Source organism: Lampetra fluviatilis, chromosome 65 (assembly GCF_964198595.1).
Source record: "Lampetra fluviatilis chromosome 65, kcLamFluv1.1, whole genome shotgun sequence".
In the NCBI taxonomy this organism is placed as follows: domain Eukaryota; kingdom Metazoa; phylum Chordata; class Hyperoartia; order Petromyzontiformes; family Petromyzontidae; genus Lampetra; species Lampetra fluviatilis.
Window position 1 is genome coordinate 2,419,736 of NC_136339.1, and position 20,826 is coordinate 2,440,561.

Below are 20,826 nucleotides of genomic sequence, written 5' to 3' on the forward strand. Positions count from 1 at the left end.
GAGCCTCCTCCAAAAAGGTCGATCCTAACACCGCTGGTACCAGTCATTGGATAGTCCACTCAGCTCCACGTCCTCCTGTACCACATCACTCCATCTCTTCTCCAGCCCATGCCGCGCCCGTTTAGCCCCCTTGATCCAGCCGAACAAAAGCTGTTTAGGCATGCGGTGGCTGGGCATGCGGGCTACATGACCTAGCCACCGCAGCCTTGCCTGCCGGAGGAGCTCAATGATGGTACTTTGCCCAGATCTTTCAAGGATTTTTGAGCTCCTCACACAATCCAGCCTGCAGGTTAAACCCAGGATGGATCGTAGGCAGGCCAGCCTAAATGTTTCCAACCAGCGAAGATGTTCCATTAGGGGGGTCCACGTTTCACAAGCGTAGAGAAGGGAGGGAATGGCTGTGGCCGAGAAGACCTGAAGCTTCGTGCGGAGCGACAGACCAGGTAGCTTCCACAAAGAGTTATGCAACCGATGAAAATATAATGCCACTCGATTGATTTGGAGTGAGACCTCTGCTGTTAAACCAGAGCTGGACATGAGCACAATGCCCAGGTAATGGAAACTCTCCACTCTCTCCACTACTGCCCCATCGCCGAATGGGAGTTGTGGGGGTGGAGTGTCTGATGGTACAATATACCCAGGCAGTTGCTTAGTTTTGGTGGGGCTGATGGTAAGGCCCCACCTCTTGGTGCCAAGCTCCAAGTTCAGCAGCAGCGCCTCCAACTCCTCCTCTGAGTGAGCAGCAATTACCAAATCATCGGCATACATAACGTGGTTGAGCAATAAGGAGCCATCCCTTGACTGCACCCGGGCATCGATCAGTCTCCCATTGTATCTGTACCAGATGGAAATTCCTCCGGTACAGCGATTGAAGGCTTCACAAACTACGTGGTCAAAATAGATGTTAAATAATGTGGGAGCCAGAGGACATCCCTGTCGCACCCCAAGGTGAACAGGGAATGGCTTCGACTCCCGGCCACGTAGTTTTACCCGGGCCCCTCACCATCATGAAGGTCCTTAATGACCGTGAGCAGAGGGTCAGGGACTCCGAAAGCACGAAAAACAATCCAGAGCCCAGGCCTACTGATGGTATCATAGGCCTTGACCAGGTCAATAAAGCAGAGATGTAGGTCTTGTTGGAATTCCCTACACCTCTGCTGTAGCAGATGGACAGAATATATGGCATCTGTGCAGGACCGACATGGGCCCGCATCCACTGTTACGTCACTATATAGTCCATCTGATGTTCTTGCTTGGACCCGGCATGCATCCATGATGTTGTGTGGACGCACCGATGCCAGAACAGCGTGTTGGTAATTACAAGCCCATGGGCTGCACAAAAATCTAGCAGCCTCCTGCCGTTGTTATTGTGCTAATCTGGCCCATGCCTTCCAATCATTCCAGACCAGGTGCCAGCATCATGACCAACTCGGGCATTGAAGTCACCCATCAAGATTACTCTATCACGAGGGGCCACTTTAGCTAGCACCTGTGATAGGAGGTCATAAAAGGCATCCGACTCATCGGCCTTGCCTGCATCCCTCCACGGATGTTCATCTTCAGTGGAGGCATAAGTAACCACAACCACCACTCCTCGCCTCTAGTTGATGGGAAGGCGAGCCAAAAGTAGCCTGGGGCTTACAGCTTCCCACACCTCACCACCGCGCTCCCACGCCCCCTTCATTCTTTTGTTCTCCGGACCTCCTGAATACCACGGAGATCCAGGCGGTACCAGTCCAGCTCCCGATAGAGTGGCAGCCTCTCCTCCACAGTGAGGGTTCGAACATTCCACGTGGCCAACCGTAGTGGTTTTTTGTTGTTTCTGGAGGAGCCCCGAGGGTAAGGATTCAATCTCCTGGCTCCGCCAAATGGGGTTTGGCCAGGAGACGTCATAGACGCCTGTCCCCCCAGGGCCTCCGGCACAAGCTTATTAATTAACATTTTCTGTCGTGGTTTAGCGGTAATTAATTGAATGTGGAGGGGTTCCCAGCCCCTCGCACCCGTCCAGAGCAACCTTTTGGCCGCTGTGGTGGTCACAAACGTCATGAGGGGAAAGGCCAATCGAAATTGGCCCTCCCCCCACAGCACTGCCCACGACAGCGTTGCCTGTCTGGCACCACGAGATAGGCACAGAGACGCACAGACACACGCAGAGATGGGGATCCTATCAATACACGCTTAACATACAGACACAGCGAGGTTATCAACACACGCTTAACACACACACACAAACAAAATGATACCTCCAGCACTACCACCACCGCCACACCACTACCACCATTTTTATGTTACCAGGTAAGCCTCACTGAGCTATGCAGCCCTTTTTCAGAAGAGACCTGGTCATCACAAATGATAGTTCAACGAAGTGGCGGCTTCATCATCGTCATCATCAAATACTCTCAACGCATGATGACGTCGATTCTAAACGTGGAGGGAAAAACCGGAGGACCCGGAGAAAAATCCACGCGACCACGGGGAGAGAGAAAGAGACACGAAAACTCCAAATTATACAGCATGCGTCGTCAGAGTCGGGATCGAACCCACGACCTCCTGTAAACCAGGCGACCCCCCCCGTCCCCTTCCCCCCCCCTGCATGACCCCCCCCCCCTCCCGTGACCCCCTCCACGTGTGACCCCCCCCCTCCACCCTGGGCCCCCTGCTCACGGCATTCTTTCTCGTCGCTGAAGTCTCCGCAGTCGTTGACGCGGTCGCACATCCACATCTTGGGCTTGCACAGGCCGTTGGCGCAGGAGAACTGGTCAGCCCCGCACTCTGAGCCAGCGCCGGCAGGCAGGCGGGCGGGCACACGCAGACACGCACACACGCACACGCAGACACGCAGACACGCAGACACGCAGACACGCAGACACACACGCAAACACGCAGGCAGACACACGCAGACACGCAGATGCAGACACGCAGACACACGCAGACGCACACGCAGACACGCACACGCAGACACACACGCACGGTCAAGCACACGGAGGGGAGCGCAAGGAGGGAGGAGGGGAGGGAGGGAGGAGGGGAGGGAGGAGAGGAGGGAGGAGAGGAGGGAGGAGAGGAGGGAGGCAAGGAGGGAGTGTAGGAAGCAGAGGGGAGGGAGGGAGTAGGGGAAGGAGAGAGGGGAGGTGGGAGGGAGGCAAAGAGGGAGTGGAGAGAGCAGAGGGAGTGGCGAGAAGGAGAACGGGAGGGAGGGAGGAGGGGAGGGAGGCAAGCAAGCAGGGAGTGTAGGAAGCGGAGGGAGGGAGGGGAGGGAGGGGAGGGAGGAGGGGAGGGAGGGATGAGGGGAGGGATGAGGGGAGGGAGGCAAGGAGGGAGTGGAGGAAGCGGAGGGAGGGGAGGGGAGGGAGCGGGGGAGGGAGGGGAGGTGATGATTCACCGCAGTTGTTCTCATCGCTGAGGTCTCCGCAGTCGTTCCAACCGTCGCACTGGCGGCTCTGCACCAGGCAGAGTCCCGAGTTGCACGTGAACATCCCGGGACACGCTACACACAGACACAAACAGATAAAGGTCCCCGTTATAGCCTGAACAGACTGTTGGGGCAAGTGCTGTTAGCGAGTAGCACCTATGAAGGCCGGCACTGTGGCGCACGAGGAGGTGGGTGGCACGGACACCACACACACACAGACACAGACACACACACACACAGACACGACACACACAGACACCACACACAGACACACACCCACACACAGACACACACACCCACACACAGACACACACAGACACCACAAACACACACAACCCACACACACAACCCACACACACAACCCACACACACACACAGACACCACAAACACACACACAGACACCACACACACAGACACACACACACAGACACACACAGACACACACACAGACACCAAACACAGTTTAACACGTAGGCTTTCACGACGAATATCATCCATAATAGACGTTTTTTGGGGTTAGATCGCGTGAATATCTAAATGTGTCGTTAAAACCCACCACCACCCGACACATCCAACTAGTAAGGGTTGTCACGTCAACAGAAGATGCCAATTCGTTACTAGTACAGCACTAGTGTATAGTGTAGTGTATAGTGTAGTGTATAGTGTAGTGTATAGTGTAGTGTATAGTGTAGTGTATAGTGTAGTGTATAGTGTAGTGTATAGTGTAGTGTATAGTGTAGTGTATAGTAGTGTAGTGTATAGTAGTGTAGTGTATAGTAGTGTAGTGTATAGTAGTGTAGTGTATAGTGTAGTGTATAGTGTAGTGTACAGTGTATAGTGTAGTGTATAGTGTAGTGTATAGTGTAGTGTACAGTGTAGTGTATAGTAGTGTAGTGTATAGTGTAGTGTATAGTAGTGTAGTGTATAGTGTATTGTATAGTGTATAGCGTAGTGTAAAGTGTAGTGTAGTGTATAGTAGTGTAGTGTATAGTAGTGTAGTGTATAGTGTAGTGTATAATGTAGTGTATAGTGGAGTGTATAGTGTCGTGTATAGTGTACTGTACTAGTACAGCACTAGTGTATAGTGTAGTGTATAGCAGTGTATAGTGTAGTGTTTAGTGTAGTGTATAGTGTAGTGTATAGTAGTGTAGTGTATAGTGTCGTGTATAGTGTCGTGTATAGTGTAGTGTATAGTGTAGTGTATAGTGTAGTGTATAGTGTAGTGTATAGTGTAGTGTATAGTGTCGTGTATAGTGTAGTGTATAGTGGAGTGTATAGTGGAGTGTATAGTGTAGTGTATAGTGGAGTGTATAGTATAGTAGTGTATAGTGTAGTGTATAGTGTAGTGTATAGTGTAGTGTATAGTGTAGTGTATAGTGTAGTGTATAGTGTAGTGTATAGTGTAGTGTATAGTGTAGTGTATAGTGTAGTATACTAGTACAGCACTAACCGGTGCGCTGGAGAGCCAAGCCACAACATTTACAATCTAAGCACGACGTTTTGCCAGTAATTCTGACTAGCTTCATCAGGCGACAGCAATTGTTGTGGCCTGGCTCTCCAACACATGGTGGCAGGAGCCAGAGCCGGTCCACCGGACCTCCTGAAAACCACAGAGATCCAGGCAATACCAGTCCAGCTCCCGACGGAGGAGTGGCAGCCTCTCCTCTACAGTGAGCGTTCGAACATTGCACGTGGCCACACAAAGTGGTTTTTTGTTGTTTCTGGAGGAGCCCCGAGAGTAAGGATTCAGTCTCCTGGCTCCGCCAAATGGGGTTTGGCCAGGAGACGTCATAATCGCCTGTCCTCCCGGTGCCTCCGGCACAAGCTTTATAACATTTAAAAATCGTGGTTTTGTGGTAATTAATTGAAGGTGGAGGGGTTACCAGCCCCTTGCACCCGTCCAGAGCCCCCATTTGGCTGCTGTGGTGGTGACAACACCATGAGGGGGAATGGCCAATTAAAATTGACCCTCCCCCCACGGCATTGACCACCACAGCGTTGTCGTTCGGCACCAACGAGGTGGTAGGGGTTTGTTTTTGCCAGATACGGACACCACACACACACACACACACCACGCACCGCACACACACACCAAGCACTGCACATACACACACACACACACCACGCACATACACACACACCATGCACACACAAACGGACACCACACACGCACAGACACCACACACACACACTGACTAGGCGAGGCAGGACTCACGGTTGTCGGGCTGGTAGGCCGTGTACTCGGCGACGAAGCCGCGGTCCGAGTAGGATTCGTCCGAGTGGAACTTCACCTCCAGCGAGGGGCCACTGCTGATGGCCACAAACGTGGGCTGGTCGCTGCAGTACCTGGCAACGCATGCGCACACACACACGCAGGGTCAGCATCATCATCATCGTCGTTATCGTCATTATCGTCATCATCGTCAGCATCATCGTCAGCATCATCGTCCGCATCATCATTGTCAGCATCATCATCATCAGCATCATCATCGTCGTCATCATTGTCGTCATCGTCATCAGCATCATCATCGTCATCATCATCATCGTCAGCATCATCATCGTCAGCATCACCATCGTCGTCGTCATCGTCGTCATCGTCATCAGCATCATCATCGTCATCATCGTCGTCGTCATCATCATCATCATCCTCGTCATCATCATCGTCATCATCATCATCGTGATCATCATCGTGATCATCATCGTGATCATCATCGTGATCATCATCATCAACATCGTAATCATCATCGTGATCAGCCGATGACGATGACAACGACGATGACGTTGGCGGGCCGCCCTGGTCAACTTGGCGTCACGGCCGCCCTGGTTAACTTGGGTGTCATGGCCGCCCTGGTCAACTTGGGCGTCACGGCCGCCCTGGTTAACTTGGGTGTCATGGCCGCCTTGGTCAACTTGGGTATCATGGCCGCCCTGTTTAACTTAGGTGTCATGGCTGACCTGGTTAACTTGGCTGTCATGGCCGCACTGGTCAACTTGGGCGTCACGGCCACCCTGGTCAACTTGGGTGTCATGGCCGCCCTGGTTAACTTGGTGTCATGGCCGCCCTGGTTAACTTGGGTGTCATGGCTGCCCTGGTCAACTTGGGTGTCATGGCCGCCCTGGTCAACTTGGGCGTCACGGCCACCCTGGTCAACTTGGGTGTCATGGCTGCCCTGGTCAACTTGGGTGTCATGGCCGCCCTGGTCAACTTGGGCGTCACGGCCACCCTGGTCAACTTGGGTGTCATGGCCGCCCTGGTCAACTTGGTGTCATGGCCGCCCTGGTTAACTTGGGTGTCATGGCTGCCCTGGTTAACTTGGGTGTCATGGCTGCCCTGGTCAACTTGGGTGTCATGGCTGCCCTGGTTAACTTGGGCGTCACGGCCGCCCTGGTCAACTTGGGTGTCATGGCCGCCCTGGTCAACTTGGGCGTCACGGCCACCCTGGTCAACTTGGGTGTCATGGCCGCCCTGGTCAACTTGGGTGTCATGGCCGCCCTGGTCAACTTGGGTGTCATGGCCGCCCTGGTGAACTTGGGTGTCATGGCCGCCCTGGTCAACTTGGGTGTCATGGCCGCCCTGGTCAACTTGGGTGTCATGGCCGCCCTGGTCAACTTGGGTGTCATGGCCGCCCTGGTCAACTTGGGTGTCATGGCCGCCCTGGTCAACTTGGGTGTCATGGCCGCCCTGGTGAACTTGGGTGTCATGGCCGCCCTGGTCAACTTGGGTGTCATGGCCGCCCTGGTCAACTTGGGTGTCATGGCCGCCCTGGTAAACTTGGGTGTCATGGCCGCCCTGGTAAACTTGGGTGTCATGGCCGCCCTGGTAAACTTGGGTGTCATGGCCGCCCTGGTCAACTTGGGTGTCATGGCCGCCCTGGTCAACTTGGGTGTCATGGCCACCCTGGTCAACTTGGGCGTCATGGCCGCCCTGGTCAACTTGGGTGTCATGGCCACCCTGGTCAACTTGGGTGTCACGGCCACCCTGGTCAACTTGGGTGTCATGGCCGCCCTGGTCAACTTGGGCGTCACGGCCACCCTGGTCAACTTGGGTGTCATGGCCGCCCTGGTCAACTTGGGCGTCACGGCCGCCCTGGTCAACTTGGGTGTCATGGCCGCCCTGGTCAACTTGGGCGTCACGGCCACCCTGGTCAACTTGGGTGTCATGGCCGCCCTGGTCAACTTGGGCGTCACGGCCACCCTGGTCAACTTGGGTGTCATGGCCGCCCTGGTCAACTTGGGTGTCATGGCCGCCCTGGTCAACTTGGGCGTCACGGCCGCCCTGGTCAACTTGGGTGTCATGGCCGCCCTGGTCAACTTGGTGTCATGGCCGCCCTGGTCAACTTGGGTGTCATGGCCGCCCTGGTCAACTTGGGTGTCATGGCCGCCCTGGTCAACTTGGTGTCATGGCCGCCCTGGTCAACTTGGGTGTCATGGCCGCCCTGGTCAACTTGGGCGTCACGGCCGCCCTGGTCAACTTGGTGTCATGGCCGCCCTGGTCAACTTGGGTGTCATGGCCGCCCTGGTCAACTTGGGTGTCATGGCCACCCTGGTCAACTTGGTGTCATGGCCGCCCTGGTCAACTTGGGTGTCATGGCCGCCCTGGTCAACTTGGGTGTCATGGCCGCCCTGGTCAACTTGGGCGTCACGGCCGCCCTGGTCAACTTGGTGTCATGGCCGCCCTGGTCAACTTGGGTGTCATGGCCGCCCTGGTCAACTTGGGTGTCATGGCCGCCCTGGTCAACTTGGGTGTCATGGCCGCCCTGGTCAACTTGGGCTTCACGGCCGCCCTGGTCAACTTGGGTGTCATGGCCGCCCTGGTCAACTTGGGTGTCATGGCCGCCCTGGTCAACTTGGGCGTCATGGCCGCCCTGGTCAACTTGGGTGTCATGGCCGCCCTGGTCAACTTGGGCGTCATGGCCGCCCTGGTCAACTTGGGCGTCACGGCCGCCCTGGTCAACTTGGGTGTCATGGCCGCCCTGGTCAACTTGGTGTCATGGCCGCCCTGGTCAACTTGGGTGTCATGGCCGCCCTGGTCAACTTGGGTGTCATGGCCGCCCTGGTCAACTTGGGTGTCATGGCCGCCCTGGTCAACTTGGGTGTCATGGCCGCCCTGGTCAACTTGGGTGTCATGGCCGCCCTGGTCAACTTGGGTGTCATGGCCACCCTGGTCAACTTGGGTGTCATGGCCGCCCTGCCCGCAGTGGCGGCACCTCTTCTTGTTGACTTCCATGTAGTCCTTGAGGCAGCTGGACTCCTGGATGCCCGGCTCGCGCATCTTGAACCTCGTGAAGGTCACACGCACCTGCTTGTTGGCGTCCGTCTGCACAGCGGGAACACGAGGGGAGGGGGGACGGGGAGAGGGGTCGTTACGACTGGGCCCGAGAGGTCACCGCGGCCGCCACCTCCACCTCCACTGCACCAACACCACCTCCACCTCTACCACTGCACAACCTCCACCACCGCCTCCACCACTACCAACACATCCACGACCACCTTCCCCACCGCACTTCCTCCACCACACCACTAGGGTATGTGATTTGTTGAGGTTTAAGGGTATGCTGTGAGACTAGGGGCAGTTGCGTGCATGTGGGAGTGTTTGTGTGCACGTGCGAGTGCACGCGTGTGTGCGCCCGTGAACGTGTGTGCGAGTGCGAGCGTGTGTGTGAGTGTGCGTGGGAGTGCGTGGGAGTGCGTGTGTGAGCGTGTGCACGAGTGCATGTGTGCGCCCGTGAACGTGTGTGCGAGCGTGTGTGTGAGCGTGTGTGTGCGAGCGTGCGGGAGTGCGTGTGCACGTGCGTGTGTGTGAGAGTGCGTGTGCTCACCTGGATGACCCAGCTGGCGTCCGTGTTGGGGGGGTAGTAGGTGGGGTAGGCTGGCGACGTGAAGTTCTGCATCACCTTCTCCCTCGCTTGCAGCGTCACGGCCCCAAAGACTGGCGCAGCACGCAGCACGCAACATGCTCACGTCACGTGTGACGTGAGCATGTCACGTAACGCGACAAGGGGGGGGGGGCAACTCCACCTCCCCACCCCCCCCACTCCCACCCCCCCCCCCCCCCCATGCGAGGTGACGAGGCACCCGGCCCGCAAACTGCCCAGCGAGACAGCAGTGGATTTTCCTCCCTCCCCCTCCTCCTCCTCCCCCTCCTCCTCCCCCTCCCTCCTCCTCCCCCTCCTTCCCCTTCTTCCCCTTCCTCCCTCTCCCCCTTCCCCTTCCTCCTCCCCCTCCTTCCCCCCTCCTACTCCATCCTCCTCCTCCCCCAACCCCCCCCCCCCACCCCGTGTGGCCCCCCTACCGGGCTTGTCGATCTGCACGAACTTGGCGTTGAAGCCCGGCTCGTTCTGCACGTCATTGGACGTGAACGTGACGAGCATCACGTTCCCCGACGACAGCAGGCTGAACGCCACGGGGGCCACGCCACACTTCCTGCGGTGAGGGAGGGAGGGGCGGCGGTGAGGGTGAGGGTGGGGGGCGATGGTTGGGGAGGGGGGGGGCGAATTTACGATCGGCGGCGTCATCGGCGGCGTCACCGGCGGCGTGACATCATCATCAGCCACGTGACATCATCACAGGCGGCGTGACATCATCACAGGCGGCGTGACATCATCACAGGCGGCGTGACATCATCACAGGCGGCGTGACATCATCACAGGCGGCGTGACATCATCACAGGCGGCGTGACATCATCACAGGTGGCGTGACATCATCACAGGTGGCGTGACATCATCACAGGCGGCGTAACATCATCACAGGCGGCGTGACATCATCAACACGACATCATCAGCGACGTCGCGTCACTGTGACGTGGCATCGGCAACGTTACCAACGTCATCGGTGACATCACCTGCGACATCGCCTCAGTGACATGACGTCATCAACGACATGACGTCACCGACAGGAACACCGTCAGGTCCCCCACCAGGGTCACCCCCAGATCACGCACCAGGTCACTCACCAAGTCACCCACCAAGTCACCCACCAAGTCACCCACCGAGTCACCGACCGAGTCACCCACCGAGTCACCCACCAAGTCACCCACCAACTCACCCACCAACTCACCCACCAACTCACCAGGTCACCCACAGGTTCACCCACCAACTCACCCACCAACTCACCAGGTCACCCACAGGTTCACCCACCAACTCACCCACCAACTCACCCACCAACTCACCCACCAAGTCACCCACCAAGTCACCCACCAACTCTCCCACCAAGTCACCCTCAGGTTCACCCACCTGGTCACCCACCAAGTCACCCACCAAGTCACCCACCGAGTCACCCACCGAGTCACCCACCGAGTCACCCACCAAGTCACCCACCAACTCACCAGGTCACCCACCAACTCACCCACCAACTCACCCACCAACTCAACCACCAACTCAGCAGGTCACCCACAGGTTCACCCACCAACTCACCCACCAACTCACCCACCAACTCACCCACCAGGTCACCCACCAACTCACCCACCAGGTCACCCACCAACTCACCCACCAACTCACCCACCAACTCACCCACCAACTAACCCACCAAGTCACCCTCAGGTTCACCCACCTGGTCACCCACCAAGTCACCCACCAAGTCACCCACCAAGTCACCCACCAGGTCACCCACCAAGTCACCCACCAAGTCACTCACCAACTCACCCACCAAGTCACCCACCAGGTCACCCACCAGGTCACCCACCAAGTCACCCACCAAGTCACCCACCAAGTCACCCACCAAGTCACCCACCAAGTCACCCACCAAGTCACCCACCAGGTCACCCACCAAGTCACCCACCAGGTCACCCACCAAGTCACCCACCAAGTCACTCACCAGGTCACCCACCAACTCACCCACCAAGTCACCCACCAGGTCACCCACCAAGTCACCCACCAACTCATCCACCAAGTCACCCACCAGGTCACCCACCAAGTCACCCACCAAGTCACTCACCAGGTCACCCACCAAGTCACCCACCAGGTCACCCACCAAGTCACCCACCAAGTCACCCACCAAGTCACCCACAAACTCACCCACCAACTCACCCACAAGTTCACCCACCAGGTCACCCACCAAGTCACCCACCAACTCAGCCACCAACTCACCCACCAAGTCACCCACAAACTCACCCACCAACTCACCCAACTCACCCACCAAGTCACTCACCAAGTCACCCACCAAGTCACTCACCAGGTCACCCACCAAGTCACCCACCAAGTCACCCACCAAGTCACCCACCAAGTCACCCACCAAGTCACTCACCAAGTCACCCACCAAGTCACCCACCAACTCACCCACCAACTCACCCACCAGGTCACCCACCAAGTCACCCACCAACTCACCCACCAAGTCACCCACCAACTCACCCCTCAGGTTCACCCACCAACTCACCCACCAACTCACCCACCAACTCACACACCAACTCACCCACCAACTCACCCACCAACTCACCCAACAACTCACCCAACAACTCACCCACCAATTCACCCACCAACTCACCCACCAACTCACCCACCAACTCACCCACCAAGTCACCCAACAACTCACCCACCAAGTCACCCACCAAGTCACCCACAAAGTCACCCGCCAACTCACCCGCCAACTCACCCGCAAACTCACCCGCCAACTCACCCACCCACCCACCACCAACTCTCCTGCCAACTCACCTACCCACTCACCCACCCACTCACCCACCAACTCACCCACCAACTCACCCACCAACTCACCCACCAACTCACCCACCAAGTCACCCACCAAGTCACCCACCAGGTCACCCACCAAGTCACCCACCAGGTCACCCACCAACTCACCCACCAAGTCACCCACCAAGTCACCCACAAACTCACCCACCAACTCACCCACAAGTTCACCCACCAGGTCACCCACCAAGTCACCCACCAAGTCACCCACCAAGTCACCCACCAAGTCACCCACAAACTCACCCACCAACTCACCCACCCAACTCACTCGCCAACTCACCCGCCAACTCACCCACCAAGTCACCCACCAAGTCACCCACCAAGTCACCCACCAAGTCACCCACCAAGTCACCCACCAAGTCACCCACCAAGTCACCCACCAACTCACCCACCAACTCACCCACCAAGTCACCCACCAAGTCACCCACCAAGTCACCCACCAGGTCACCCACCAGGTCACCCGCCAACTCACCCGCCAAGTCACCCGCCAAGTCACCCGCCAAGTCACCCGCCAAGTCACCCGCCAAGTCACCCGCCAAGTCACCCGCCAACTCACCCGCAAACTCACCCGCAAACTCACCCGCCAACTCACCCACCAACTCACCCACCCACCCACCACCAACTCTCCCGCCAACTCACCCACCCACTCACCCACCAACTCACCCCTCAGGTTCACCCACCAACTCACCCACCAACTCACCCACCAACTCACACACCAGGTCACCCACCAACTCACCCACCAAGTCACGCTCAGGTTCACCACCAGGTCACCCACCAACTCACCCACCAAGTCACCCACCAACTCACCCACCAGGTCACCCACCAACTCACCACCAACTCACCACCAACTCACCCACCAAGTCACCCACCAACTCACCCACCAAGTCACCCACCAAGTCACCCACCAGGTCACCCCTCAGGTTCACCCACCAACTCACCCACCAACTCACACACCAGGTCACCCTCAGGTTCACCACCAGGTCACCCACCAACTCACCCACCAACTCACCCACCAAGTCACCCGCCAAGTCACCCGCCAAGTCACCCGCCAACTCACCCGCCAACTCACCCGCCAACTCACCCACCAACTCACCCACCCACCCACCAAGTCACCCGCCAACTCACCCACCAACTCACCCCTCAGGTTCACCCACCAACTCACCCACCAACTCACCCACCAGCTTCACCACCAACTCACCCACCAACTCACCCACCAACTCACCAACCAACTCACCCACCAACTCACCCACCAAGTCACCCACCAACTCACCAACAACTCACCCGCCAACTCACCCGCCAACTCACCCGCCAACTCACCCGCCAACTCACCCACCAAGTCACCCACCAACTCACCCACCCACCCACCAAGTCACCCGCCAACTCACCCACCAACTCACCCCTCAGGTTCACCCACCAACTCACCCACCAACTCACCCATCAACTCACCCACCAGCTTCACCACCAACTCACCCACCAACTCACCCACCAACTCACCAACAACTCACCCACCAACTTACCCACCAACTCACCCACCCATCCACCACCAACTCACCCACCAACTCACCCACCAACTCACCCACCAACTCACCCACCAAGTCACCCACCCACCACCAACTCACCCACCAACTCACCCACCAACTCACACACCAGGTCACCCTCAGGTTCACCACCAGGTCACCCACCAACTCACCCACCAACTCACCCACCAACTCACCCACCAAGTCACCCGCCAACTCACCCGCCAACTCACCCGCCAACTCACCCGCCAACTCACCCACCAAGTCACCCACCAACTCACCCACCCACCCACCAAGTCACCCGCCAACTCACCCCTCAGGTTCACCCACCAACTCACCCACCAACTCACCCATCAACTCACCCACCAGCTTCACCACCAACTCACCCACCAACTCACCCACCAACTCACCAACCAACTCACCAACCAACTCACCAACCAACTCACCCACCAACTCACCCACCAACTCACCCACCAACTCACCCACCAACTCACCCGCCAAGTCACCCACCCACCCACCACCAACTCACCCACCAACTCACCCGCCAACTCACCCACCCACCACCAACTCACACCGCCACCAACTCACCGCAGCAGGGTGCGGTTCTCGGCGGGGCTCAGGAAGTCGTAGACGGTGACTGCGTCGAAGCGGCAGTCGTCCTCCACCATGAAGGAGACGAAGGTGAGTAGCAGCACCTTCCCCGCGTCGGCACGCAGCAGCCACTGGCAGCGCGAGTTGAAGGGGTACTCGCCGTTCTCGAAGTTGGGGCTACGGAAGAAGCGCTCCGTCGAGCCCACGGCGTGCAGCTGGAAGGAGCACGCTGGGGGGGGCGGGGGGGGAGGTCAGGCGCGATGCTCGTCTATGCGGGGGTCTAGCAGGGGGTCTAGGGGGGTCTAGGGGGGTGTCTAGGGGGGTCTAGCAGGGGGTCTAGGGGGGTGTCTAGGGGGGTCTAGCGGGGGGTCTAGCGGGGGGTCTAGCAGGGGGTCTAGGGGGGTCTAGGGGGGTCTAGGGGGGTCTAGGGGGGTCTAGGGGGGTCTAGGGGGGTCTAGGGGGGTCTAGCGGGGGGTCTACTGGGGGGTCTACGCACAACCATAGCCATAACCATCCATATACACTCGCATACCCCTACCACCTATACCCATCCACACCCCCACCCCCACCCACACCACCACCCCACCCATACCCACCCCCACCCAGACCCCCACCCACACCCCCACCCACACCCAGACCCCCACCCACACCCCCACCCACACCCCCACCCACACCCCCACCCACACCCCCACCCACACCCCCACACACGGGTTCATAGCGCAGCGCGATAACCACGACACGACCGCTCCCCCCCAGCCACCCCCCCCCCCCAGCTCCCCCCCCCTCAGCCCCCCCCAGCCCGCCCCCCCAGCCCCCCCCCAGCTCCCCCCCCCCCAGCTCCACCCCAGCTCCCATACTCACGCGAGTTCAAGGGGACGACGTTTAGGGGGTTGGCGGCTGTGAGGAGACACGCACACAGACACACACACAGACACACACACGTCAACACAGACACACACACAGACACACACACACAGACACACACACGTCAACACAGACACACGTGAACACACACACGTCAACACAGACACACACACACAGACACACACACACGTGAACACACAGACACACACACGTGAACACAGACGCCACTGCCACCACCACCGTCACCGTCACCCATCAGCCGTCACCGTCACCGCCACCCGTCACCGTCACCGTCACCATCACCCATCACCGTCACCGTCACCGTCACCCATCAGCCGTCACCGTCACCATCACCGCGACCGCCACCGTCACCATCACCGTCAACGTCACCGCCACCACCACCCATCACCGTCACCATCACCGCGACCGCCACCGTCACCGTCACCATCACCGCCACCGTGACCGCGACCTACGGAAGACAGTGAGCGAGGCGACGTCGATCTGCCCCTGTCCGGGCTGCATGCGCGACAGGCCGAGGCGCTGGCGCAGCACCCCCTTGACCACCTCCTCCGACACGACGGAGCTCAGCACCGCCTCCTCCTTTTCCGGGATGGCGAAGCGAATCAGGTAGTAGGCCTTGACGCTGCCCTCACTGCAGACAAACACAACGAGCCCTGTGGGAGTCTACGCGTCCCTGTGGGAGTCTACGGGCCTCTGTGTGAGTGAGTCCATGGGTCTCTGTACAAGTCTATGGGTCTCTGTGGGAGTCTACGCGTCTCTGTGCGAGTGAGTCTATGGGTCTCTGTGGGAGTCTATGCGTCTCTGTGGGAGTCTACGCGTCTCTGTGGGAGTCTACGCGTCTCTGTGGGAGTCTACGCGTCTCTGTGGGAGTCTACGCGTCTCTGTGTGAGTCTACGCGTCTCTGTGCGAGTCTATGGGTCTCTGTGCGAGTCTACGCGTCTCTGTGTGAGTGAGTCTATGGGTCTCTGTACAAGTCTATGGGTCTCTGTGGGAGTCTACGCGTCTGTGTGAGTCTACGGGTCTCTGTGTGAGTCTACGGGTCTCTGTGTGAGCGAGTCTATGGGTCTCTGTGTAAGTCCACGGGTCTCTGTGTGAGTATCTCTGTGTGAGTCTACGGGTCTCTGTGTGTGGTCTATGGGTCTCTGTGTGTGTCTACGCGTCTCTGTGGGAGTCTACGCGTCTCTGTGGGAGTCTACGGGCCTCAGAGTCTACGCGTCTCTGTGTGAGTCTAAGGGTCTCTGTGTGAGTCTAAGGGTCTCTGTGTGAGTCTAAGGGTCTCTGTGTGAGTCTAAGGGTCTCTGTGTGAGTCTAAGGGTCTCTGTGTGAGTCTAAGGGTCTCTGTGTGAGTCTAAGGGTCTCTGTGTGAGTCTAAGGGTCTCTGTGTGAGTCTAAGGGTCTCTGTGTGAGTCTATGGGTCTCTGTGTGAGTCTACGGGTCTCTGTGTGAGTCTATGGGTCTCTGTGTGAGCGAGTCTATGGGTCTCTGTGTGAGTCTACGGGTCTCTGTGTGAGTCTATGGGTCTATGTGTCTCTGTGTGAGTCTATGGGTCTCTGTGTGAGTATCTCTATGTGAGTCTATTGGTCTCTGCGTGAGTCTATGGGTCTCTGTGCGAGTCTACGGGTCTCTGTGTGAGTATCTCTATGTGAGTCTATGGGTCTCTGTGTGAGTATCTCTATGTGAGTCTATGGGTCTCTGAGTGTGTCTATGGGTCTCTGTGTGAGTCTACGGGTCTCTGTGTGAGTCTATGGGTCTCTGTGGGAGTCTACGGGTCTCTGTGGGAGTCTAAGGGTCTTTGTGTGAGTATCTCTGTGTGAGTCTATGGGTCTCTGTGTGAGTCTACGGGTCTCTGTGTGAGTATCTCTGTGTGAGTCTATGGGTCTCTGTGTGTGTCTATGGGTCTCTGTGTGAGGCTACGCATCTCTGTGTGAGTGAGTCTATGGGTCTCTGGGTGAGTCTATGGGTCTCTGTACAAGTCTACGGGTCTCTGTGTGAGTATATCTATGTGAGTCTATGGGTCTCTGTGTGAGTCTATGGGTCTCTGTGTGAGTATCTCTGTGTGAGTCTATGGGTCTCTGTGTGAGTATCTCTATGTGAGTCTATGGGTCTCTGTGTGAGTCTATGGGTCTCTGGGTGAGTCTATGGGTCTCTGTACAAGTCTACGGGTCTCTGTGTGAGTATCTCTATGTGAGTCTATGGGTCTCTGTGTGAGTCTACGGGTCTCTGTATGAGTCTACGGGTCTCTGGAATATGAACGCTGGGTGAGGGGAGCTCAGGCGGGGAGGGAAGGAGGCAGCGAGTGGATGGAGTGGAGGGAGGGAATGGAGGGACGGAGGGAATGGAGGGAGGGAGGGGAGTGGAGGGAATGGAGTGTAGGGAGTGTAGGGAGTGGAGGGAATGGAGTGTAGGGAGTGTAGGGAGTGGAGGGAGTGGAGGGAGTGTAGTGAGGGAGGTTACCTGAAGCCGACGACCTGGGACGTGTTGTAGTAGGAGGCCAGGACAGTCGACTTGGTGAACGCCTCTTTCACCTACACACACACCACCACAAGGTCGACTGACGCCACCACAAGGTCGACTCACGCCACCACAAGGTCGACTCACGCCACCACAAGGTCGACTCACGCCACCACAAGGTCGACTCACGGCACGTCCACCCCACGTCCACGTCACGTCCACCGAACGTCCACGCGACGTCCACCCCAGGTTCACGCCACGTCCACCCCACGTCCACCCCACGTCCACCCCACGTCCACGTCACCCCTGACCACAAGCCTCACCACAACTCACCTCACCTCTCTCGCCCCCTCTCAATGCCTCACCTCACCGCCATCACCCCTCACCTCACGGTGACTCACCTCATCGCGCTCACCCCACCCCCTCACTGCCTCACCTCATCGCCCTCACCACCAACTCTCAAACCTCAACTCTCGCCCACCTCAACCCCTCCCCCCCCACTCTCACGGGGCCCTCACCACACCAACAACTCACCGGCTCACCACAACCCTCACCCCCCCCCTCCCTCTCACCTCGTCACCCCAATCCTCACCACCCCCCCCCTCCCTCACCTCGTCACCACAACTCTCCCTCACCCACCCCCTCCCTCACCTCGTCACCCCAACCCTCACCCCCCTCCCTCACCTCGTCAGCCCAACCCTCACCCCCCCTCCCTCACCTCGTCAGCCCAAACCTCACCCCCCCTCCCTCACCTCGTCAGCCCAAACCTCACCCCCCCCCTCACCTCGTCAGCCCAACCCTCACCCCCCCTCCCTCACCTCGTCAGCCCAAACCTCACCCCCCCCTCACCTCGTCAGCCCAACCCTCACCCCCCCCTCACCTCGTCACCCCAACCCTCCCTCACCCCCCCTCCCTCACCTCGTCACACCAACCCTCCCTCACCCCCCACTCCCTCACCTCGTCACCCCAACCCTCACCCCCCCTCCCTCACCTCGTCAGCCCAACCCTCACCCCCCCTCCCTCACCTCGTCAGCCCAAACCTCACCCCCCCTCCCTCACCTCGTCAGCCCAAACCTCACCCCCCCCTCACCTCGTCAGCCCAACCCTCACCCCCCCTCCCTCACCTCGTCAGCCCAAACCTCACCCCCCCTCACCTCGTCAGCCCAACCCTCACCCCCCCCTCACCTCGTCACCCCAACCCTCCCTCACCCCCCCTCCCTCACCTCGTCACACCAACCCTCCCTCACCCCCCCCTCCCTCACCTCGTCACCCCAACTCTCCCTCACCCCCCCCTCCCTCACCTCGTCACCCTCACCCCCACCCCCCCTCCCTCACCTCGTCACCACAACCCTCCCTCACCCCCCCCTCCCTCACCTCGTCACCCCAACCCTCACCCCCCCCCTCACCTCGTCACCCCAACCCTCACCCCCCCTCCCTCACCTCGTCATCCTCACCCCCCCCCTCCCCTCGTCACCCCAACCCTCACCCCCTCCCCTCGTCACCCCAAACCTCACCCCCCCCCTCACCTCGTCACCCCAATCCTCACCCCCCCCCCTCACCTCGTCACCCCAACCCCCGCCGCCCCCACCCCCCTCACCTCGTCGCTGACGGTGGCGGCGAGTCTCTGCGCCGCGGGCGAGTTCATGTCCTCCAGGTCGGAGGAGAAGTCCATGTCGCGGACGTGCACGGAGCCCGTGTAGACGCGGGCCACCTTCTCGTCAAGGGAGCCGCGGTACTCCGTCGACGCCTTGTCCTGCGCCTCCTGCACGTAGACTGCACGCGGCGGAGAGAGACACACGGAGACCCGTGGAGACTCACTCGCGTAGAGACACACAGAGACCCACACTCACGTAGAGACCCACACTCACACAGAGACCCACACTCACACAGAGACCCACACTCACACAGAGACCCACACTCACACAGAGACCCACACTCACACAGAGACCCACACTCACACAGAGACACACACACTCACGCGGAGACCCACACTCACACAGAGACCCACACTCACACAGAGACCCACACTCACGTAGAGACCCACACTCACACAGAGACACACACAGAGACCTACACTCACACAGAGACCCACACAGAGACCCACACTCACACAGAGACCCACACTCACACAGAAACCCACACTCACAGAGACCCACACTCACACAGAGACCCACACAGAGACCCACACTCACACAGAGACCCACACTCACACAGAGACCCACACTCACACAGAGACCCACACTCACACAGAGACCCACACTCGCACAGAGACCCACACTCGCACAGAGACACACACTCACACACAGACACACTCACACAGAGACCCACACTCACACAGAGACCCACACAGAGACCCACACTCACACAGAGACTCACACAGAGACACACACTCACACAGAAACCCACACTCACGTAGAGACCCACACTCACACAGAAACCCACACTCACACAGAGACCCACACTCACACAGAGACCCACACAGAGACCCACACTCACACAGAGACCCACACAGAGACCTACACTCACACAGAGACCCACACAGAGACCCACACACGTAGAGATACACACAGAGACCCACACACACAGAGACCCACACAGAGACCCACACTCACACAGAGACCCACACTCACACAGAGACCCACACAGAGACCTACACTCACACAGAGACCCACACAGAGACCCACACTCACACAGAGACCCACACTCACACAGAAACCCACGCTCACACAGAGACCCACACTCACACAGAGACCAACACTCACACAGAGACCCACACTCACACAGAGACCCACACTCACACAGAGACCCACAATCACACAGAGACCAACACTCACACAGAGACCCACACTCACACAGAGACCCACACTCACACAGAGACCCACACTCACACAGAGACCCACACTCACGCAGAGACCCACACTCACGCAAAGACACACACTCACGTAGAGACCCACACTCACGCAGAGACCCACACTCACGCAGAAACCCACACTCACACAGAGACCCACACTCACGCAGAGACCCACACTCACGCAGAGACCCACACAGAGACCCACACTCACACAGAGACCCACACTCACACAGAGACCCACACTCACACAGAGACCCACACTCACACAGAAACCCATAGCGAGATTCACATAGACCCGTGTAGACTCACGTAGAGACCCACACTCGTGTAGAGACCCACAGATAGACTCACATCAGAGGTCGCAATCGGGTACCCGATACCCGTACCCTACCCGATACCCGGCTACCCATACCCAGCCGGGTACGGGTAGCCGTTTGCGACCC

The 20,826-nt window shown here is 58.4% G+C and overlaps 1 protein-coding gene across 1 annotated transcript in view; it reads right to left on the reverse strand.

Moving 5' to 3' along the window:
* LOC144952016 (suppressor of tumorigenicity 14 protein homolog) overlaps positions 1–20,826 on the reverse strand; it is a 79,248-nt gene that overhangs the window by 17,901 nt on the left and 40,521 nt on the right. The window contains 11 exon segments of the mRNA XM_078882406.1: positions 2,665–2,772; positions 3,380–3,484; positions 5,626–5,756; positions 8,618–8,727; positions 9,230–9,339; positions 9,703–9,833; positions 14,194–14,425; positions 15,058–15,093; positions 15,534–15,712; positions 17,536–17,606; positions 19,130–19,305. Of these exon segments, the coding sequence (XP_078738532.1) occupies positions 2,665–2,772; positions 3,380–3,484; positions 5,626–5,756; positions 8,618–8,727; positions 9,230–9,339; positions 9,703–9,833; positions 14,194–14,425; positions 15,058–15,093; positions 15,534–15,712; positions 17,536–17,606; positions 19,130–19,305 (1,389 nt within the window).